The sequence below is a fragment of the Zosterops lateralis genome (genome assembly GCF_965231275.1).
Source record: "Zosterops lateralis genome assembly, chromosome: 3".
In the NCBI taxonomy this organism is placed as follows: domain Eukaryota; kingdom Metazoa; phylum Chordata; class Aves; order Passeriformes; family Zosteropidae; genus Zosterops; species Zosterops lateralis.
The window spans coordinates 774,899-798,808 of NC_139764.1; the positions used below are offsets into that span (position 1 = coordinate 774,899).

General features: G+C 48.2%; 1 protein-coding gene across 1 annotated transcript; it reads right to left on the reverse strand.

Moving 5' to 3' along the window:
- Positions 1–310: 310 nt before the first annotated feature.
- CD93 (CD93 molecule) lies at positions 311–4,472 on the reverse strand. Its single transcript, XM_083858076.1, has one exon. The coding sequence runs from the start codon at positions 3,841–3,843 to the stop codon at positions 2,158–2,160; it is 1,686 nt and encodes a 561-aa protein (XP_083714202.1). The 5' UTR covers positions 3,844–4,472; the 3' UTR covers positions 311–2,157.
- Between the last annotated feature and the right edge of the window lie 19,438 nt (positions 4,473–23,910).

The window sequence follows — 23,910 nt, forward strand, 5'->3', positions numbered from 1 at the left end:
GGGTTTTGGACCCTGTTCATGGATTTAGAGCTTTGCTTGTGGTTTTGGGACCTTTTTTAAGGGTTTAGGACTTTTTTTTATGGGTGTAAGACCTTCCTCATGGATTTAGGACCTTCCTTCTGGCCTTAGGATCCAACACAGCCCATCCCAGTGCTCCCACCTCATGATCTCGTAAGGGATGAAGGGAATGGCCCCTGCCCAGGGCCACAAATCCTGGGAAAGGCTGAGATCATGGGATAAGCTTCAGAAAAGGATTTGGGATAACGACCCAGCCACCATGGGGAACACAAGAATTAGGAGCACCAGACCATTGATTTTTAGGAATATCTTTATTAAAACACACTGCAAACACTTTTTTTTTCTTGGTATTTCATCCAGAGAGAGGTGTTGGAATAACTGTATCCTGTAAATCCAAGAGTTTCATTCTGGGAAAACAAAACAGTCATCGATGACAAAAAATTCCAAGGAGCAGGATGAACATCCTATCTCCTGTCGAAGACAAGGCACCAAATTTATCCTGCTCTGATCTGTGGGATTCACCAGTCCCCAGATAACTCCCTAAAGAGGCCACAAGATGTGACAGGAAAAATGAGAGACATGAGATTGGATCCAGGTGAAATTGCACCAGGAGGGAGGATGCTACAGCAGGAAACATTCCATTAGGGAAAATCCAACCTAAACCCTTTCACAAATTCCTGTCTTCCCCTAGACCCACCATCTGGAATACATAGAGGTTGTAACAGAAATCGGGATTGTGATTTTTTGGGAATAAACAGCACACCTCCGTTTTTTTTTCTAGCTCTGATTCCACCCTCATCCTTCCTTTTCGTTTTTTATAGCCTTATATCCCATAAAAAAAAAAACCCAGGCTGTCACTTCCCACAGATCCCAAGCCAGCATAATTGCATGGGAAAATTAATTTCCTTCATTGATCCAGCTATTCCCAATGCTCTGCTGGCTTGAGATTTGGGAATGTTCAGCAGCATTTCCAAGAATCCTGCTGCTGCATTGCCTCCCTTTCTCCCAACACAGGCAGAACATGGAAAACATTCCTATCAGCTCCATTTTCCTGTTTGCACCTCACAATGGAGCCCCAAGACAAGAAAAAAAGCAGGAAAGGGTTTTCCCCAGCACATGGAATGACAGGATGCAGCTCACTGCCCACTGCAAACTCCTTTGTGTTCCATTCCCCATACCTGGAGCAATTCAGCTCCAGGGACAAAATAATTCCAACAAAAACTTCAGGAAGCTGCTGGAATCTTTAAATCCTGTGGCTGATCTTTTCCAGCCCTTCAGAGTATGGAGGAGGTGCTGATGGATGTGCCTCTCAGGATTTTGTGGAGAACTCCTACTGAAAAGGCTAGAAGAGTCTCAAGGAATTTTGAGAAGTATCTGGGAAACAACTTGGCCCAGAGAGTTTTTAGGGAGTTACGGGTTTTATACAGAATAATTAGCAAATATTCCAATTCCATTGTGTTTCTTACACAGGGAAAGAGGGAAAACATGCTCAGCTTGGAGTCAGGAAGGATCCTTCCCCCAAAAAATGATCCAACAGGAAAAGCCCAGCCTCCCATGTGGCTGATGGGAAGGAGAGCATTGTTTTCTCTATTTAGAAGTGGATTTAGGCAGGATACTCTGGAAATGAGGAGGTGGTTATTCCAAACACAGCTTTTCCTACCTTTATGCCATTTCTTGGCTCTGTGCTCAACAGTTTTCCCTGGTTGCAGACAACAGATTTTTTAATAAAACCCCAAAACTAATCCTTAAACCCCACCCTGGTTGTGCCTGGGGGCCTGTTCAAGTTGTGCTGAGGCACATCCCAATTTCTAATCCTTTTCCATCCCAATTTCAAACCCTTTTCCAAGAGAACGAGGCAAATCCAAGGCTGGAATGTAGCCACGAGCAAGGGGAGCAGTGCACAAGGGGCTGCAGGAGAATTCCAAGTGAGCAGTTTCCCTTTAGGAACACAATCCAGTCATTCTCAATTTGCGTTTTGGAGCAGAGCTGAGGAGACAAATTCCATCCCACTCCCTCTCCCCTCCCGTTAATCCTTGGAGCAGCAGGACTGCAAATCCCACTGAAACAGCCAGAGGAGCTCACTTTGGGCACAAAGCATCCCCCCCCACACACCCTTTTATTGGGATTTTTAACCCCCTCCTACCTGCGCTCCCCGCGGCCCTCGGGCTGCTCGGGCACCCAGCAATAATTATCGGCCGCGTTTTTGGCCGGCGGCTTCTCTTTTTTGGCCGCCCTTTTCCTACAAGCCACAAGCGCCAGGGCGAACGCCAGCAGGAGCAGGATGGCCACCAGGCTGCCCACGATGTAATAGAGCAGCAGCCGCGGGCCGTCGGCGCTGTGCTCGTCCGAGCCGGCTCCCAATCCCGCGGTGGGCATTCCCAGAGTCCGCGGGATGGTCGTGGTCCATGGGATGCGCGTGGTACGTGGTGTGCCGGAGGTCTGGGGAGTGCTGCTGGAGCTCTGTGGGATGATGCCGGAGCTCTGTGGGATGATGCTGGAGCTCTGTGGGATGCCTCTTGGGATCGCCTCTCCGGGGCTGCAGCCGTGCCCATCCGCGTCCCGGAGGAAGCCAGGTGGGCACAGGCACTCGTAGCCGCCGAGGAAGTTGCGGCAAGCACTGGGACATGGATCCCGCAGGCATTCATCCACATCCAGGCAGGAATCTCCCCCCGGCTGTCGCTGGAAGCCGGGCCGGCAGGCGCACCGAAAAGAGCCGGGAATGTTGATGCAGAGCTGCGGGCACGCATGCGGCTGGGCACACTCGTCCACGTCGTGGCAGTGGTGGCCAGCGGGCCCCGCGGGGCGGTAGCCGGGCCGGCAGTGGCACTGGAAGCCGCCGGGAACGTTGTGGCACTGGTGCTGGCACGGCCCCGACTCGCACTCATCCACATCCGAGCATCCGCGGCCGTCGGCAGCCAGGGCGTACCCCGGCTCGCAGCCGCACTCGAAGCCACCGGGCAGCGTCCGGCAGGATCCCTGGCAGGGATTGGGATGGCAGGAATCCTCGGGAACACAGGAGGCCATGTCGGCGGCCAGCACGTAGCCGGGGTGGCAGGCGCAGCGCGGGGACTCGCCGGGCCCGTCCAGGCAGCGCTGCTGGCAGCCGCCGTTGCGGTGGCCGCAGGTGACCGGGCACAGGGGACCCGGCGGGTGCCAGGCGAAGTCACCCCCGGCCAGCGGCCCCTTGCAGAGGGCGAAGGCCGAGCCCCGGCCGCCGTCGCACTCCACCTCGGCCAGCGTCCCGAAGGGAGCGGCGGACAGGTGGGCGCTGCGCACCCCGAACGGGGTTTGGTAGGTGACCGTGCCGGGGCCGGCCAACGGCAGGAGCCCGCACATTCCCTGGAAGCTGAACTTGCAGAGGAAAGCCGGGAGCGGGCTCCGGCAGGCCCGGTCCGCCCAGCCGCCGGGGCCGTGCGGGCCGGGTGGCCGCAGGGCGACACAGCGGGCGCTCAGGCAGGTGACCGCCGGCTCGGATGCCCACTGCGAGAAGTTGCCCGGCTCCCCTCCGGCCACCCATGAGTAGCCTCGCAGCGGCTCCTGCGGCTGCACGCAGTGGCCCTTGGGCAGGGCCAGCCCGAGCCAGGCCGGGCCAGCCCAGCGGGCCGTGGCCAGCAGCTCCCGCAGCCGTGCGGCCTCGCCGGCGCTGCCCACCGCTGCCAGGTTGCCCCCGTTATTCCGGCAGCGCTCCTGGGCGCTTTCCCAGCTGCTCTCATCCCGGTGCAGGGTGTAGCAGGCGCTATCGGCACACAGCACCTTCACATCCTCCCCTCCGGAGCGCCAGGCCAGCAGCAGCAGCAGCAGCAGGAGCGGCCGGAGCGTGGCCATTCCGCGGGACAAATGGACAAATGACCAGCGGAGTCACATTCCGGTGTCCCGCCGAGCTCTCCCGAAACACATCCTGTGCTCCCGGCTTTCCTATTTATCACCAGAGGCCGCGGCTTCCTGTAGCGTGGAGCCTCGTTGGGCTCCCTGGCTTCCCTTTCCCGCCGGCTCCTCACTCCCATCCTACCATCCTAAAGTTTCGGGAAAAACACAACGCATTCCTGCTTTTTTTTTTTTTTTTTTTTTTTTTTTTTTTTTTTTTTTTTTTTTTTTTTTGTGGTGTTCCTCCCTTTTTACTTTTTTTCCTCCAAGAATTTGATTTATTCCCTCCGGCAGCAGCTGAGTTTTCCAAACCCTAATAGGGGCCGTGAGTTTTCAGGCACGTGTTGCTAAAAGGGGAAGGAAAACATCGCGGCTGAAAAGCCGTGGGATCCGTGGATTTCAGCCTCTAAAAATAAGGGAATATTCGGCGCGGCCTCTCCAGCGCACGCGCGAAGATTTCAGCACATTTTTCTCTTTCTTTAAATAGATGGAAGAGCCCTGAAATAGGAGCTGGGTCGTGGGAAGGTCCTGGGAATACCAGGATGGAGCCAAGCTTGGCCGGGCTCTGGTGACATACCGAGCAGCGCTGTCCTTGCATTCCATGGATGAGAATTCCTCACAGAATTCCAGGTTTGGGCTGGAAAAACTCATCCATGAGCAGGGCAGGGACAATTCCACTGGATTGTGTTCTAGACCTGGATGCTCCATGGTAACAACTGGGCTGATCCCAGTTCCCTCCCTGCATTCCCAGGATTTCTCCTGGAGCTTCCCTCTGGCAGCAGCAGATTCAGGCTTTAACTCTGGGAATTTTTTCCTGCTTGGCACAGCCGTGGATCCACTGCCTATTCCAATTTCTTGGGTTATGTGGGTTGGGAATTCTTGAGGGAATGGCCGTGATCCAACAGAGAAATGAAAAACAGAAATCTCCTCCTTCACTTCCCTTCTAAATAAAAAAAGCAGCCAAAAATCCCAATAAAAACTCTGGATTATTCCCAGACCTGCTCATGCACAGCATTCCTGGGAAAGATTTGTTGAGATACCGTCTGGAATCTCCCATCTGAGTGAAGGTTCAGGGATCCACAGCCAATGCTGCCAAACTAGAGCATTGTGGGACAACAACTTCCCAAAAAAAGCTGGGAGGGAGAAAGCCTACCTGGATGCTGTTTTTAATTGGATTTATCCAGAATTCCAGGAATGGTGGGAATTGTTTTGGACTTGGAATAAGAGAGCTGAGCACAGAAGCAATTCCCTCCTGCCAGCCCAGAACATGGCTCCGCTGTTGGAAAAACATGGATCATGGTTTGTCCGCCCGGCTGATTCCACAATTTTCCAACCAACAACTTCTTTCCACAACCTAACCTGGCCTTTTTTTATCCAACCAAGTTTTCCTGGACAAAATCTGGGAATTTTTAACTACAGCTCCTCTGGATATTTCCAAACTGGGGAAAATCCCAAAATATTTAAATATAATTTAAATATTAAAAGCCACTCCAGGATAATCAAGGAATTTGGCGGGAATGTTCTTTATTAGGATGTGTAGGATGTTCAATCACAAATCCTGCCCCAGGGAAGAATTTCTTGTTCAAAATATTCATGGAATATTCATGGAATACTTGCAAAAATAAAGCTGAAAGCCTTTTCCAGTGGCTGTATTTTACTTTAAGTAAAATAAAAATAAAAATTGGGATATCCCTGTTTCCAAGTTTCATGTATAGGAAAGCTGCCTCCCATCACTTTTAGGGAGATCTTCATGTTCCAAGCTTATGTAGGAATATATTTGGGAATTTTTGGTGCTGTTTTGATTTTTATTGAATGTTCCACACTCCTTAAATTTTCTTGGATGTTCCCATTGAAAATCGAAGTCCTGGCTCAGAACTTTAAAAGGATTTTCTTCCCAACCTCCCCTTGGCTGAACAGATCCATAACCCCCCCATTTTCCATAGCACTTCCGTCCCAGGGATCTCCTGGAGAGAGGAATTCCCACTGAAGGGAATACCAAATATGATTAATTAAAGGAAATAAAAAATTGGGAATTGCTGAAAATGAAGTAATTGGTTAAAAAATATCACTCTGAGGTTAAAGAAGGAAAAGGGCGTGGAATGTGTGACGTCATCAGCGGCAAATCCCAGGATTGGGAGGAGGGACAATGAAGCTGGAGGAGGGGACACCTGCGCAGGAAAAGAATTGGAGGAACACGGCTCCCTCTGGAGACATCCCAAGGACCTTGGCAAGCTCTGGGAAGGCACTTGGAATGGAGGAGCTCCGGTTACATGAATTTTTGGGAATTTGGGCAATGTAGAGTAGCAGGAATTAATGGGAAGAGAATTCCAGGCGCCAGGAAAAGGAATTGCTTTGTTTAGGTTTTCACATCCCTTCTCCTCTGCTCCAGAGAAATCCCACCTGGAATTCTGCATCCAGGTCTGGCTCCCAGCACAGAAAGGATGTGGAGCTGTTGGAGCAAATCCAGAGGAGGCACCAGGATAATCAGAGGGATGGAGCAGCTCTGCCAGGAGGAAAAACTGGGAGAATTGGGATGGCTCAGCCTGGCAAAGAGAAGTTTCAGGATGATCTAATTGTGGCATTCCAGGAGCTGAAGGAGCCAAGGAGGAAAATGGAGAGATTATTCCCAAGGGATGGAGTGACAGGAGAAGGAGAATGGCTTCCCTCTGCTAGCGAGCAGGCTTAGATCGAATATTGGGAATAAATCCTTCCCTGGGAAGGTGGGGAGGCCCTGGCACAGATTCCCAGAGAAGCTCTGGATGCCTGAAGGTGTCCAAGGCCAGCTTGGAGCACCCTGGGATAGTGGGAAGTGTCCCTGCCTATGGAATGAAATGAGGAACTAAGATCCATTCCAACTGAAACCATTCCATGATTTTTTTTCATGGAGTGGCTGAACACCCACCTAGATGGAAAAGAGGGAAGGAAGGAGCAGTTCCCATCCCAAATACCCTATTCCTTCTAGGCATCTCTCTCCTTTTTATGGAAGCAGGGAAGGTGTTCCTTGGAGTTCAGATTCCAGGCTGGCATTTTCCATCCTTCCCTCCCTTTATCCACTTTTATTGTCCACATTTTTTTCAGCATTGGAGCAACTTCCAGGAGAGGGGATGTTCAAAACAACCTGGAGCAAATCCAGGAATTCTGTATCTCTCCAGATAAAATCCAAGACAAAATTCCAGGAGCTTCATGAGATCTCTTCCAGGTGGGAGGGAGCTGCTCCAGGTGTTTTGAACAGCTCCAAGGATTTTGCTGGATGTCAAGTCAGGACACAATCCCTGAGTTTTGTCCTGTTTTTCCAGCCCACTTTGTATTTAGAGCCAGGAGTTCCATTTCTGTTTGGAAATGATTGCTGGTATTCCAGAGAGGAGAAATCTCACTGGCCCCCAGCAGATCTGTGGTTTGAAATTTCTTCAGGACAGAAGTGGGGAGCTCTTCCCAAACTCTTTCCTCCTGGAAGTGTGGAAAGGACTGGAGCACAGCTGTAGTATTAGTCTGGATAGCAGCTGGAAAATTTGGAATCATGGCTCTGGAAGCCTTCCATCCAATGTTGTGGTTTGAAAGCAAAATGAATGAGAGGCTCCAAGTCAGAGATATAATTTAATAAGAAGAAAGGTAAAAAGGTAAAAATAAAATAAAATAAATACAATAACACAAAGGATCACTGACAGAGTCAGAATACAGCCTGAGCAGGATGATGGAAGCAGTCCAGGTGAGGTGCTCTTCCTGAAGCAGTAATCCTGTAGAAAGGTCTGGTAGCTCTGCTCCTCTGGGAATCCAGTGGATAAGTGCTACTTGCACTGTCCCACATACCAGCTTATATCCAGGTGAGAATGCTTGGCTCCTCCCCCTGGGCAGAGCATCTCACAATAGCATGAGAAGTGTGAAATGGGTCTTTGATGGCCCATTAACAGAGATAACCCCTAGAGGGAGTTCCCTGTGAGTCATGGGTCATTAGCAGGAGACACCCCAAAAGTCATTAGCAGAAAACACCCCAAAGGCGTTAATGGGCCATTAGCAGAAAAAGCAGGGGGCTTGGGAAAACACTAGTCCACCTGGTTTGAACAGTTCATGAAGATGGTGATAGAATTAATACTTTGTGTACATCCTACACTGCAACCCAGGACATCCAAGAAGGAAAAGCTCCTCAGATCGCACTGGGAACAGGACAATCACCCTGGAGAAAATCCTCACTCCAAGGGTTGTTTTCTCTCTTCCTTTGTTATCCAAGGGTTTTTTTTATTATTCTTGAATTTTTCCATGTGTTCGGAGCCTTGCAATTGTGACTGGATTGTCCTGGGTGGTCTGGGGTGGGAATGTGGGGTGGCAACAACCTCTCTTCCAGATGGTGCCAATTTAGGAAAAACAGGAATTAAAATAGAGGCTTCCATGCAGATGAATCCCTCCTCCCATCAGGATATTCTCCAAGGGATATTTCTGGGGGAGTTTTGGAATAGCAGGGGGGAAGGTGAAGGAGAGGCCAGACATTAAATCCCAACTCAAATTCCCTGCTTTTCATTCCAACAAGAGATTTGAGGATATTAATGTTGGAATGTCATCAGGACACCTGGAGAGTCCACACACAAATAAACTCCAGTATTTCTCTAAACAATCCAACCCATCCAGAGAGGCTGCACTGGGATTTGGAGCTCAGAGCAGCCAGAGTGGGGGAAATGCCGCAGCTCCGCACAATTCCCTCTTATTCCCAAATTTCCTGGTCATCCAGGATGAGCCATCAGGGAATTTGGTGGCTCCTTCTGTTCCTGAGGGAATTCCAACTCACTTCCTCAAGCAGGAATTGCCTAAGGAAAGGAAAATTGGGAAAATTTCCACCCCAAAATACAAAGAAAATAGAGAATTCCCAAAGGATAGGGAATTCCTTTGTGATTTTTACTGGGATTTGTGCATCTGTTCCTTGTGGGAAGCTGGAGGCAAGAGGGAACATCTTTTGGATATTTGTGAGCTTTTTGGGGGGCATAAATTAAGATTTAGCTGGGAATTCCCACTTTTAGCTCATCTCATTAGGTGGCAGGATTGGTTTTCCTGGTGGAATAATTAAGGAATAAATTAATAATGATGATAATAGTAATAGTAATATTAATAGTAATAATGAGTGCATCCAGAGGCAGATGCTGCCTGGATAAACATGGAATTACCATGGGAAGGAAGTATTCGAGGGGATCCATGAGGAGTTGATTCCTTCTTTTTTCACAGAATCACAAAATCACTAGGTTGGAAGAGACCTTCAAGATCATCAAGTCCAACCCAACCCTAACCTCAACTAAACCATGGACTGAGTGCCACATCCAATCTTTTTTTAAACACATCTAAGGATGGCAACTCCACCACCGCCCCAGGCAGACAATTCCAGTACTTTATCACTGTTTCCATAAAAAACATTTTGCTAATATCCAACCTGTATTTCCCTTGGTGCAGCTTGAGGCTGTGTCCTCTCCTTCTGTCAGCTGCTGCCTGGAGGAAGAGACTGACCCCACCTGAGCACAGCCACTCTTCAGGGAGCTGTAGAGAGTCATAAGGTCACCTCTTTTCCCTCTCTGGCTCAATTTTTTTTTTCCCATGGAAAACAGGTTTTCCATGCTGTGGGGAACAGAATTCACAGTTTCCACCTAAAATCAGGATCAAGAGATCTAAGGTGATCCCTGTAGTCCCATGTGGTGTCAGATGGAGAATCCCAAAAGAAGCAGTTTAATACCCAGCCTTGTGATCCTAGGAATGGGGACAGGCAGGTCTGGAAAAGGTGCTGGGATCCAGGATGGAGGATTTGGGGAATCCCATTTTTCTTTGGGATGTTTAGAACATCCCACACATGGGTCAGGGAAGATGTATCCGTAGTTTTTTTTTTTTTGGTGGGTTTTTTTTTTGTGTTTTTTTTTTTTTTTTTTTTTTTTTTTTTTTTTTTTGTGTTTTTTTTTGTTTGTTTTGGTTTTTTTTGTTGTTTTTTGTTTTTGTTTTTGTTTTTTGTTTTTTGTTTGTTTTTTTTTGTTTGTTTGGGGTTTTTTTTGTTTTTTTGTGTTTTTTTTTGGAGCGGGGGGGGTTTGGTTGTTTGGTTTTGAGGGTTTTTTTCCCCGGAGGAGAGTCAGGGAAGTGCTTGGCTCTGTTATTAAATATTGATTTTTTTTCCCCCACCTTGGAGGCTGTTTGGATATCCCACAGAATTCTCTGACTGTTTTCCCTCCCCCTCCTCTCGGAATTCGCACATTTGTGGCACAATCCAGATTTCCAGTCCTTCCCAATTTCCCGCAAGCAGCAAAAACCAGAGATGGGGTTAAAGCGGAATCTGGACTCGCTCCGGCTGCTCCAGCTCCACCTTGCGCTGAGCCAGTCGGGATTTGCTGCCATTCCCAAATGTCATTCCCGGCCAGAGGGGCTGGGAGGGCCCGGAATGACTCAGCCCTGGCACAATCCCAGAGTTTCCAACACCTCCAGCTGGATTGTTCCCTGTTTTCCCATTTTCCTCCCGTTTTTTTAACGCTGTCCCAGCCCAGCTACGCCTAATCGGTTTTCCCTCTGATGTGCAAAATCCTGGGAAGGAGGTGGCTCTGGAACGTGAAAGGAAAGGCAGAGCTGGAAACATTCCCGAGGCTCGGCAAGCGCCGCGTGTTGCCCGGGCAGGGCGGCAACAACTGGAAGGAAAAGCAGGGTGGGATTCTCCAAAGGGATGAGCGGCTCCTCCTCTGCCCAGCTTCCAGGGTTGGAATGAGATGGATTTTAAGGTCATTTCCAACTCAATCCAGCCTGGGATTATTGTTCTCCTGATCTTCCCAGAATCTCCTCCCCACAGATTATTCCGTTTGGAATGTGGGATCCCTTTGCTGTATCATGTCACAGAACAAATTCAATTTAAAAAAACTGAATTATAAATATTAGCATCCACTGGGAAATCCAGAGCCCCCCACGTCAGGATGTGGCCACCCAAGCCCCTCTCCCCATACAAGGGGAGATCCCAAAATTCAGAAGGGAAAGAAGCCAAAAATTCAAATACTCCTTAAAAAAAATTTGGCAAGAAAACGGCTTGAAGCCCATGAAAACATTGTGGTCATTCCCAGTGGGAGCTGATGCCAGCAAAGCCGGGATTGCTCCCACCAGCAGCGTCACCATTCCTGCTTCCCACAATGGACACTTTTCCAGCTTTTTCAGTTCTATCTCACAAATCTTCCTCCTTGGAAAGGAGGAGGAGGAAGAGGAGGAGGAGGGACAGACTCTGGCATGGCCTTGGATTTGCCCCGGGAATGGGGCAGCACTTGTGATTCCAGGGATAGGAGGAGAATCCTGAGGGAAGAATCATCTGTTTTCCTTTCTGCTGATGGAGTTTGTGGCTGGGAGGTGAGAAAAATGGGATATTCCCACTGGAATTTTTATTGTTGGATTGAAAGATTATCCTGGCTTGATTTGTTTACCCATTGGATACTGACTCTGGGTATCTTTTCCAATCAGGAATAGAGTGAGATTCTCAGTTGCCTATTCCCACCCTCCTTTTTCCCATTCCTTTGCAAATTGAGAAGGAATTTCTGGGATTCCATTACTTTTGTGATGTGCTTCCACAAGGAATCAGATGCTTTGGATTGGGAGCAATTCCACAGGCAGGGAAGTGGGATTTGATCATGTATCCATCTTTTTGCATGGAGCTGCTCCAGGTTTTTCCAGGGAGCTTGGGATGTGTGGGGAGTCAGCTGAGAAGTGCTGCCGGAACTTTATTCCCACCAAATCCAGCTGAACCCAAGATCAATAAGGAATTACCCTTAGGAAACATTATTCCATAGAAACCTCATCCCATATCCAAATATAAACACAAAGCCAAGGGGAGCAAAAGAAAAGAGGGAGCCTGTTGTGGTTTGAAAAGCAAAACGAATGAGAGGCTCCAAGTCAGAGATATAATTTAATAAGAAGAAAGGTAAAAAGGTAAAAATAAAATAAAATAAATGCAATAACACAAAGGATCACTGACAGAGTCAGAATACAACCTGAGCAGGATGGTGGAAGCAGTCCAGGTGAGGTGCTCTTCCTGAAGCAGTGATCCTGTAGAAAGGTCTGGTAGCTCTGCTCCTCTGGGAATCCAGTGGATAAGTGCTACTTGCACTGTCCCACATACCAGCTTATATCCAGGTGAGAATGCTTGGCTCCTCCCCCTGGGCAGAGCATCTCACAATGGGATGATGAATGTGAAGTGGGTCCTTGATGGCCCATTAAACAGAGATAACTTCTGGAGGGAGTTCCCTGTGAGTCATGGGCCAGGCGTTAATGGGCCATTAGCAGAAGACACCCCAAAGGCAGGGGCTTGGGAAAACACTAGCCCACCTGGTTTCAACAGCTCATGAAGATGGTGATAGAATAAATACTTTGTGTACATCCTACACTGCAACCCAGGACAGAGCCCATTCCCACTTTTTGATGGATTTGTTTTCCAAGGCCCAGGGTTCAGCTAGAAGTCCCACTTAAAGTAGGAAAAACTGGGCCAGGCTTCATTCCCGACATACTGAATCCAGGGAAGCTCTGTTTCCACTCCAAAAGTTGCATCTCAAGTTCAGCACAATACCATTCCCTGTTTTTAGCTTGTATCCCATGGGATTCAGGTCTTGGATGCTGCTGTTTTCCGACTAGGGGTGTGGGATGATGCAGATCCCAGTGCCAGGAATTCTTGGGCATTCTTTGCCCTGCAGAGCCAGATCCCGCTCTGATCCACTTCCCAAATCCCTAAAAATCCTGGAATCCTTCTTTTCCATCTTCCTGTGTGTTCAGTTTAACTGGATTTAAGTGGGAATAAAATTCCTGTTCCCACCTGGGCCAAAAGAAGGAAATATTCCCCTGGAATTGCTGATACTTTGGGTTTTGCCTTGAAGATCCCAAGATTCCATCCCCTTTGGATGTAGAGAAATCCTTGAAAACTGCACCATCCCTGCCCTTGGAGCCCCAAGGCAACTTAAGCTTAAAAATGCTGTTGGCACATTCCAAAGTTGGAATTTTGGAGGAAAAACTGAGATGGGACTCATGTGGTTCTTGGGAAAGCTATCCCAGACTATTTCCTTCCCTTCCAGATCCTTGGGAGAATCCAGGAACAAAGAATTTGAGTGGTTTGAACACAAGCCCTACAAGGTGCTTCCTAAATCCCAAGCTGGGATCCCTGCTCCATCTCCAAGGCTGAGCATTGGAGTCCACTGGGATGTGTGAGCTTGAAATTCCCATGGGAAAATTCCTGTGGCAGGATCAGAAGTGTCCCACGGCCTTCTGGGGGCTGCTGGAATGACAGAATTCCTAAAGAATCCCATTTCACCCTCTTCAAGCCCAGGCAGGTTTCACCTTAGTTCCCACAATTTGTGTGGAACAGATGGATTGAAAATCCATGAAAAACAGGAGGGGAGAAAAGCCCTGTGCTGTTCCCAGCTGTTGGTGCACCAATTCTATGGTTTGGATTGGGGAAAACACCAAAATCCTTTCTTTTCATGGAAAAGATTCCCAGCAAAGCTTGGTGGGATTTCTAGATCAATTCCAAGCTGCTTTTCCTTTTCCGTGTTGCTCCAAATTTTCTTCCCTTTGGTTTTGTTTGGTTTAACTCTTTTCCCTCTTCCCCCTCCTATTTATCCAAGGAAATGGGGCTGCTTGGGAATTCAATGGGAGGAAGGCAGGAGCTGCTGGCTCTTCATCCAGAGGCTGCTGGGGGGATCTGGAGGTGCCTCCCTACTTTTTAATGGGATTGAGGAATAATCTCCTATCAACTCTGCTGGAAAACTGATGGAGGGCTTGGAAAAATGGGATCCCAAAAGCAGGAACCAGGACAAATCAACTGTTAAGGAATTGGGAAGTTTGGGAAAGGGGGAAAACAAAACAAGCTCTACAATTTCTGGGAAAAGTCAAGCAAGGTTTTAATTTCTTGCTTGGGCTCTGGGAAGAAGTAAATCCTGCCCTTTTTGCACCATTGCCAGGATCTCAGGTTTTCCTGGAATGAGATGGCCTTTGCTCCATGCTGGTGGTTTATGTGGGAATCAATCCCTGCTCCTGACCCCAGGATATTTGGAGTTGCTGAGCTGGGAGAGATCTAGGAAGCTGGGAAATGGCTGGGATTCAATCCCAAATGTGCTCCCAGCCCCTCTGGTGTTGGGACAGGTCTCAGTGACCCAGGGAAATGTCCCTCAGATCTTCCCAGATTCCCAGACTGGATTCTGGCTAGAAGTCACTGCTGAGGCAGGACTTGCAGCTCCCTTTGGATTTGCTTCATTATAACAGAGGCTGAATTAACAGAGTTTAGGGATCAAATCCCTGTCTTAAACTCAGCCTTAAACCCCATCCCAAGATTTTCTTGGAGCTGCTTTGAGAAGCCAGGGCATTGTTCCATGGCCAAGGTGAGAGCTCCCAGCCCACGGTGGAGCGGGGCACGGATCCCGGCGGGATTTGTCCGGAAAACTTGGCGCTCCCAATACAATGCCCAATTTCCTGCTGGGAGGGACCCGCAAGGCAGGAAAATATCAGCAGTTTTTTCAGAGGCTCCAAGCTCTGCTTCCCTGCTCCGGCTGCCTTTGGAGCAAGGGAGGATCAATCCCATGATTTTGGCTGGAACTGCACTGCTGTTAATCCTCACCTTGGATCCAGCCCATGGATGCACCAGAGCTTCTCATAACCTCGAGGATGAGAGCTCCATAAATAAAACTCAGGATTGTTGGGAATGTGGGCAATAAAGATAAGGGCCAGGAAGGCTGGGCAGAGTTTTCTGTCTGGAGAATGTGTCCCAGGGCTGTGCTTTTGCCTCCTTATCACAGCTCCGCAGGAGCCGGGCTGGTGCCAAGGGATGTGCTGGAGCTGGGATTGCCTCAGCTGGAATTTCCCTGCCTCAGCAAGGAAAAAAAGAGGCTGCTGGGCAGGGAATCACAGCTGGAGGAAAATCTTCCCTTGATTCCAAACCCACCTCCAAGGTTTTGGGGTTTTTTTCACCCACAAAACAGAGAAGAAAATGCTTCCTTAGAGGTTTAAAAGGAATTTCTCCTCTTTTCCAGCATTATTTACTGGTGTTTCCATAGGATCCTCTTCTGTGCCATGGCTATGGGTAGCCAGCGCTGGATTTGCCTATGGAAAGGGAATGGATGGAGCAAAGGGAATTCTGGGGTTTTGATGCAATGCTAGGGAAATGGAAACAGCCACAAAAAACATGGATTGGGATCCATTCTCCAGCTCCCAAAATGGAATTTCACTGGTTAATTACGGCCACATTCCCATGTTGGAAAAGAATTGAGGATCATGTTCCAGGTGCTCCCTGCCCTGCTGTAATTCCAAGGGTTTTACCTTTCCCGGGAGCCGATCCAGCTCTCCGGGTTATCTATGGCTGCTTCCGGACCTCCCTATGGAATTTGGTGAAGGCCAGCGTGGAAATGGGAAGAGCTCTACAGATAAGCATCTGGATCCTGCTATTGTTATCCCGAAAGGAGCGGCAGGAGAAAGGTGAGGAGGAACCAGGGATGCTTCGAGAGGGGCTAATGTTTCCAAAGGGATAAAATCCTTGGATTCTCGTCCCTCCTGGCCACCTGCAGGCCTGATCCCAGCTGGAGGCAGCTTTCCACTGACCTCACTGAGAAAACATTCCCTCCTCCCTGATTTTGCAGGGAATGAGAGACTGGATACACAGGATTGAAGGAAAAAATCCATGGCAAAAAAATAGGAGACTGTTCCTAAATGCTGAGCCCATTCCCAAATCCTCCTGGGACTGTCTGAAGGCTCCAACTGAAATCCAAGCTGGATCCTTAGGCTCCAGGAGGTCTGGGGGTCCAATTCCTCTTTTTCCCAAGTGATGTGCTGTGCCAAGGCCAAGCTTCCCATTAATTCCTCCCATGGGAGCTGATTCATTTCCCAGTTAAACACCCCAAGTTTGATGTGGTTTTCCCAAAATTCCCTGGAAAAGCTGAAAAAGCCTTATCAGGCAGCTATTGGGATACCATGACAGGGCAGCCAGAGCTGGATAGAGCCAAAATGATCCCTAGGGAAGTGAGAAGCATGAACTGGAAGTGGGGCAACATGGAAAATAATGGGAATGTCATTCCCACCCTGCAAAGAAACTGAGGGAAAATGATGGGATGGATTTGATCCCAAATAAATGGGATTGGTTAGTTTATTGCTGGTATTGCTGCAGCATCTGTGGCTCCCCTTCCCACTGTGTTATTCTGGATATTGGAATTCCCAGCAGCTAATCAGGATTGTTCCCTTTGAATGACACCTTGGCAGAATTGGAACCAGGCACCATCTCCAGGATTTTTAATGGGAGGAGATGGAAAAGTGGCATCCTGTGGCTCAGCCAATGATTTTAGGAATGTGCAGTACTGGCACCGCCTCTCCTTGGAGCTCTCCCATGCCTCATTTCCCAATCTTTATTTCCAAATCTGTAGCATTCCTTACTGATCTCCTATGGAACTCAGGCTATAAATTTCCCTGGCACTTCTGGCTCCAAGTGGGAATACCAGAGTTGAAACACTCCCACCTGGATTTCAAAAGCCATTCCCTAAAGGTGGAGAATCCACCCTATCCTGGGGTGATCCATCTGGGATCAAACAGCCATGGTCCAGGGATCAGAAGTGAGTGGTTTCTTTTGGTAGGATCCATTTTTTCCCCCTGAAATTGCTCCCCAGGTATTCCAGCTGTTTCCTGGGGCTAGCAGCTGCCTGTTCTTCCCACTTTTGTGGGATTTTAGGGATTGTCCTGCCCGCTTCATTCCCTCCTCCTCTGGAAGTCCCAGTGCCAAACTGGGGAGCCCAAACCCCCTGTGGGAACAGCCTGGAATGTGCCAGAGCCACTGGAAAAATCCCAAGTTGTAGTCCTGGTGACTAGTCATGGCTCTGTTGCCATGGTAAAGAGCACTTGGATTCCATCAGCACAGTGGGCTGGGGTCATTCCTGGTTTTCCTGTTTGCTCCAATCAGGATCCCAGCAAAACAGGGCTCCTTACCATGAGCTCCACATTCTCATCCTGCTTTTCCATAGGGAAACCGTTCCAGCCTCTGCTGCTAGACAGGTGGGATCTGGCGGTCATTGCCTGTCTGGAACGCACTGGGATGGCCAGAGCAGCAGTTTCTTGGGAAAAGGGGATTAGAGGGAGCAGCCTCTTTCCATCAAAGCAAACTCCAGCTCCTGCCAATATTTCACTGGGAACAGCTTGAAAGGATTGGAAAAAACCCAGGGAACGCAGATCCCCAGGAGGGACCTGCCTGTTCAGTCACAGCACACGCAATCCGCCGTCATTCCCGCCTGGATGCGAGTTTGGGATTACTCAGGGGTGAGGTGATGAATCCATGAGTGTCCCAGATGGGAAGCCCTGGGATGGGATGTGTCAATGCAGGAGCTCCCAAGTCCTGCTATCCAGCGGGGATGAACTTTAGTCTTCCAAAGATAAAGAGGGGTTATCCTGGATCATGTGGAGCTGCCGGACTTGGAATGAGCAGCCCCTGTGGAAGGAGCAAGGTGTGGGGATCTTCTTGGAATTCTCTTCCCAGCAAAATAACCCAAGTGGCTTTTCCACCTTTATTGGGAATGTTGAGAAGAAGGGAGTGGTGCCAAGGCATCCTCCTGTGCTCCATGTCAGAGGCAGTTCCTGCACCTTGTCCTTGGAATTCTGGAATTCTGAGCTTCTACTTCCTTGCCCATCCACTCCTGTTTTCCTGAGGGACAAAATTCCCACCTGATCCTCACGGCTCAGCCCACAGTGACCTTGTCCCAGCTCCAGGAAAAGACAGGAAAGCTCATATGTTGGCATTCCAGTTGGGAATTCTGGGCATATAAACGGCTCCCTGCTCCTATCCCAGCTTCAGATGGGTGTCCTGCATTCCCAGCTTCTTGCTCTGGAGAGGAAAGTGTTTGTGGAGTCACACGGATCCACTCCTGAACTCTTCCACAGCCCGTTCCCTTGGGAAGTTGGAAATGTGTGTCCACAGCATCCTGGTCGAGCTTGGACCCTTGGACCCAGATCCATTGAGCTAAAAATTCTATTTAAAGAATTTGGGATAATTTTCCCCTTCCTTTTGGCCTCCTTCCCTTGTCTCTCCCACATTTTTCCCTGACACTTTCAGGCTCCAACCTGTTTTCCTATTTTTATTTTTTCTAAGGGTTCCATGTCTTCACATGCCTGGGATTAGGTAAGGACTAAAACACAGATCCATTCTATTTTGGGGTGTTCTTCCAGCTTCCAATGCAAGCCTGGGCTTGGCAACCCCACTGCAGCCATCCTGATGCTCCCAACAAATTTTCGGGATAACCTGGAGCCAACTCTTCAGCTGCTGGAAAACCTCCTGACTCCATGGATCCCTCTGAGCCATAAAAATGGATCCACAAAAATCACCAGCCTTTGGAATGTTGGTGGGTACCCAGTATCTGCTGGTGTGATTCCCATATGGAAAAATAAAGGAATTGTAGATGGAATTAGGTGCCACAGTATGTCCAGCTCCCAGGTTTTTGCTTGTTGTAATTCCCTATGGAATGTGTTTTCCCTGAGGAGAAGGTCCCAGAGGTTGGATCCATCCCTTTAAGGTGCTGGAGTTTGCCTTGCCTGTGGGTATCTCAGAAAATTGCTCCTCACTTGGAGCCTTCTCTGTGCTTGCAGCAACATTTTCCTATTTCCTTGCAATCTGGGTTTATAAGGGATAATGAATCCAGATCGGAAAAATCAGAGTGGGACATTCTGGGACTTGGAACTCCAGCTCTATCCAAAGGGATACTTTTCCTTTATCCACCTTGGCATTCCTTCAGCCATGGAATTCCTGGCAATCATTAAATATATTAAAGTAATCCTAAATATTAAAAATCATTAAATATCATTAAATAGAATAATAAAAGCAGATGTTTTAACAAAGAGCTCATGGCCCAACCCAAAGTCTTTCCTGATGCTTTTCCAAAGGTTATCTGGCCATTCCTAGCCCCACTGCTCCTTAAGAATATGATTTTTTTAATCCCAGTTGGGAAAATATTCCTTCTAAAGGTGAGTGGCTGGTCTGGGAACACTTCTGGAGACAGATCTTTGTATATTTGAAGGTGGACACAGTTCCAAAAGCCATTCCTGAAATTAATCGGGATAATTATTGGGATTGTTATTAGGGATAAGCACAAAACTGGGAAATCAGCTGTGGGAAAACTCAGCACATCCTCCTCCTCCTCCTCTTCCTCCTCCTCCTCCTCCTCCTCCTCCTCCTCCTCCTCCTCCTCCTCCTCCTCCTCCTCCTCCTCTGAGCTCCATGTGGGCATCCAAACCTCATTCTGCAGTTTTAAGCTTTTCTTGGAATTCCAGACAGATTTTAATTTCTCATGGCTCCAGGTTTGATTGTCATTAATATCTGGGAGCATGATTAATCCCGATGGAGCTGTGGTGGGATGTGGACACAGCTGGAGAAAGATGCAGCTCTGCTCATTCCCACTTCCCAGGATTCCAAACTATGTTTCCCTTTGTTTCCTTTCCTTTTTATGGTGGAATTAATGAATTATTTCCCTTCCAAAGGGGACGAGGGCAAGGAGGATTTGGGGGAAAAGCAAAGCTCTGGGAAGAGTCCAAAAATAAGCAATTTGGGAACTTCTAGCGCGGAGCCTCCCTGCTCCTTTTCCATGAGTAACAATCGTGCTGGGAACAAATGGTGATGGATCAAAAGGGATTAATTGGGATTTTAATGCACTTGGACATTTGGCTTGGGATGAGCTCCCAATGTTCCATCGGCTTTGTGGGGATGAGAATGGATCTTGGCATAGACCTTCTCCAAGCAGGAGAGCTGACAGGAGAAAAGATGGAATAAGATGAAGGCAGATGGGAATTTCTTCATGGAACGGGGTGTTAGCATTGGAATTGCTCAGGGAGGTTTGGAGTTCCCATCCCTGAAGCAGTCCTGAAATGGGATGAAAGAAAATGGGAATTTCTTCATGGAATGGCTTGTCAGGCTTTGGAGTTGTCCAGGAAGGTTTGGAGGCTCATTTCTGGTAGTGTCCTGGAATGAAAGATGAAGGAGATGGGAATTTCTTTGTGGAATGGGGGGTTAGCATTGGAATTGCGCAGGGACATTTGGAATTCCCATCCCTGGAACAGTCCTGGACGGAATAAGAGATGAAGGCAGATGGGGATTTCTTAATGCAATGGGTTATTGGCATTGGAATTGCTCAGGGAGGTTTGGATGCCCGTCCATGGAGATGTCCTGGAATAAGATACGAAGGAGATGGGAATATTTAATGGAACGAGTTGTTAGCATTGGAATTTCCCAGGGAGGTTTGGATGCCCATTCCTGGAGGTGTCAAGGAATAAGACATGAAGGAGATGGGAATTTCTTCATGGAATGAGTTGTTAAGGATTGGAACAGCACAGACAAGTTTGGAATTCACACCCCTGGAGGTGTCCAAGGAATACCTAGATGTGGCACTCCTGGGCTCGATGACAGGTTGAACTCAATGGTCCCGGAGGCCTTCTCCAACCTCAGTCATTCCTTGGGATTCTGTGGGACTAAAGGCAACCTCCCGAGCTGCAGCTGGGGCTGAACTTCTCCAGCACGGCCCAGGATGACTCATCCTGAAATTCTCAAAATATTTTGCCAGGTGTTTGTTTCTCCAGGCAGCTGCTCCTTCCATGTTTAGTCATTCCTGTGACAAGATTCCACACCCAAACTGGGACTAAAAAGGGCATTTTCTCATCCCTGCAGGAGCACCTGGAGGCAGGAATACTCTCCCTGAAAACACTTGGCTTCAGGACTCAGATATAAACTGGCTTTTTCCCAAATAATTTGGATTCACAAACCACGGTGAGCACTCAGCACTAAGGAAAAATAATCACTGAGGGAAAAATATTATTGCTGGGAAGACAGATATTTACATTTAAAAAAAAAATTGGGATAATTCTGGTGGCTAAAAGTCAAGAGGCTTCTGTAGGAGGATGAAAAGTTTGGGATTGTGAGAGGGAATGCTGCTTTCTGGGGAACAACAGAAAAACACAGCCAGCTGTTGGGAAAATATCACTTAATCTGATGTATTTAGATTTATTTTCCTTATAATTTTCCCTGGTGAACAGCTGGGATCAGCTGGAATTTGTCTGGAATCACCTCCATGAAATCAGCAGCTCTTTTAATCGGAGTCTTGGAACGGGAGGAGCATAAATATGGCAAGAATTCTCTCTTTTCTTGCCATTAGGAATAATTTTGGGGGTTGTTTTGCTGGATTTCTTCTGGCTGGGAGCAAGGTGCTAATCTGAATTTATTCTTTGGGATCCTCTGAATTCCGTACAGCTTTATCACGGAATATTGAGTTGGAAGGGACCCTGTGGAGAAGGGGGGAAAAAAATAGGGATTTTTCCTCCACCTCCTTTTGCTAATGGAATATTTGGTTTATATTGAACAGTAACTAAACAGGAGGAAACGCCTTTCCAAGCAGGAAAAGTATTAACATCCTGCCCTTTAGCCAGAGACTAAACATTATCCACCTGTCTTCCAGATCCCGGATGGAGAAATGGGATCTTTAGGATATTCCATAACCTCCAGACTCAACTATTTCAAACTCAATCAGAACTCAACTATTTAAAAAAATCATCTAAAACCATTTCAATTTGAGCTTGACTGGGAGTGTCAAGGAGTTAAAAATACATTGATCAGACCTTCAATATCCATGGAATGTGAAGGAAAATCCTTTGCTTCCAGAGGCAACTGCTGAGTTTGATGCACAGGGCTGAGCAGGGGTTAAAATATTTGGGAGAAGACGGAAAAGAAGTTTGCAAAGTGCCTAGAGCTTAAAGATGTGTGATAAACAAGCAAATGAGCTGTGCCAAGGATTTATTTCGTGCCAAAAGGAAAACATCATAGATACACTCCCAGAATTTGGATTTCCATCGCCTCAACACATCACTTGTCAGGAGTGTGGGGTCAGGATTGCAGGGAATTAACCTCAAAGCAGCCCCATTCCCTCTTCCCCTGAAGTTGTGGGAATACATCCTATCACCAACACTGCCACACAGGAATGAGCTCCCGGGAAAAATGAGAGGGAACATCCGGAATTCACAGCCCAGAGCCAAAATCCTGGGTGCCTTCATGCCTGGGGTGGTGCTGAGCTGGCTCCGAGCACGTTCTGGAGAAACCTTCCCAAAACTGGGGTCTTGACCTTGGTGGGAGCCCTTCCAGTGACTCCTGGATGTGTCCCTGCATCACGAGCACAGAGCTGGCATCCAAAGTGTCAGCTCCCAGGGAACACGGAGGGGTGAAAAGGGCTTTAAATTGACTTGTTATTTATTTTTTATTTAATTATATTTGATTTAATTTATTTATCGCCTTGACCCTTAAAAGTAATTGGTTTTCCAGAACTCCGAGTGTTCATCCTGGAGAAGCTTTGGGATGACCCAAATGCAGCATTCCAGGACCTGAAGGAGCTACAAGAAACATGGAGAGATTATTTCCATGAGCCTGGAATGACAGTACAAGAGGAAATAGTTTCCCACTCCCAGAAAGCAGGGATATGGGGGATATTGGGAATGAATTCTTCTCTCTGAGGTTGGGGAGGCCCTGGCACAGGTTTTCCAGGGAAGCTGTGGCTGCTCCATCCCTGGAAGTGTCCAAGGCCAGGCTGGAGGACCCTAGGATAGTGGAAGGTGCCCCATGGCAGGGGGTGGGACTGGATCATCTTTAAGGTTCCTTCCAACACAAACCATTTCATGATATTGGAATTTGATGGCTGGACTTGATGATCTTAAAGGTCTTCTCCTACTCCCTCTTGCTTTGCTTTGTGTCCCGGTTTTTCCCACCAGAACCTTGGTGGGAGTTAAACTTCACTGGGTTTTAGGATTCTAAAATCTCCTTTTTCAGATAAAACACACACAGACTTCCCTCAATTCCCGTGTTTTTCAAGTGACACCAGGATCTTTGAAGCATTCTGCCAGGATATACAGAACTCCTGCTCCTTGAGACTGAACATGAGGGGGAGAATCCGTGAGATGTTTGATTTGTAGTAAGATTCCATGCCAAAATTTCTTATGAAGAACAGGACGAGGCTAAGCAGTGCTCAGTGCTGACACACAGAGCAAGGGCTGCTCTGGGCTTTCCATCAGGATTTTCTCTGGAATTTGTATTTTTAGCCCATGCTGAAAGCCCTGTCCCTGTTCTGGGGATGATCCAGAGGTTTGCTTGGCTCCTGAGAAAAGGCTTTTGGAAGATCTCTCTGCAGTGCATTGGTTGACGTCCATGGTCAGATTCCTCTGGATTAAAGGGATGAGCAGGGCCACAGTCCTGGCTGCTCTTTCCGAAGTCTGCAGCATCCTCTGGTGGAGCCATAAGGAAGGGATATCCATTCAGGCAAAACACACGAGGACGTTTCCTTAGGGGGCTCCAAATGTCCCCCAGCTTTGCTGGGAAGAGCCAAAATTGCCAATGCCCCAGTGCCGCTTCCTGCTGTGTTCCAGGAGGAAGAAACCTGAGATTTGGGAACATTTCCATCCTTTGCTTTGCTGGAGATGTCCTGGCTGACCTCAACCCACAAACGTCCGATTGATCAGGTGCAGAACCTGACTGGGAGAGCTGACTCCAAATTTTTCCCCTTTTCCCAGTTTTAGTCACCACGATCAAAGCCCGAGGTATTTCTCCACTCCCAGCCAAAGGAAGTTCTCAGATAAAATCTAAGTTCCCAGGCTCCTGGATTTTGTTGTTTTGGCTTAACAGGTTGTTTTATTTCACCATCCCGGCACCTGGAATGCTTCATCCACCATGGGACACCCGGGATTGGCATTTCCCACAGCTGCCTCCCACATGTTCCATCCTTCCTGTTGAAATTGAGGATTGGGAAAGAGCAGCCATGATGCTCTTCCTTCTCTCTCCCCACAAGAGAGACATGGAGAATCCCGTGGGTTCTAGGGAGCCCCTGAAGTGCATCAGAGCACCCGGAACATTTGGGGAATCAAGTCAATCTCCTGAGAAGCAAAACTGGTGGCAAAGAGCAGCGTGAAATCCAGCCTTGGGAAAATCCCTCCTGGGATGGACACACAGCCCAGCAGTGCATCCAGAAATTCCCTCCATCCCTGTGGAATCCAGACTAAATTGGCTAGGAGCTT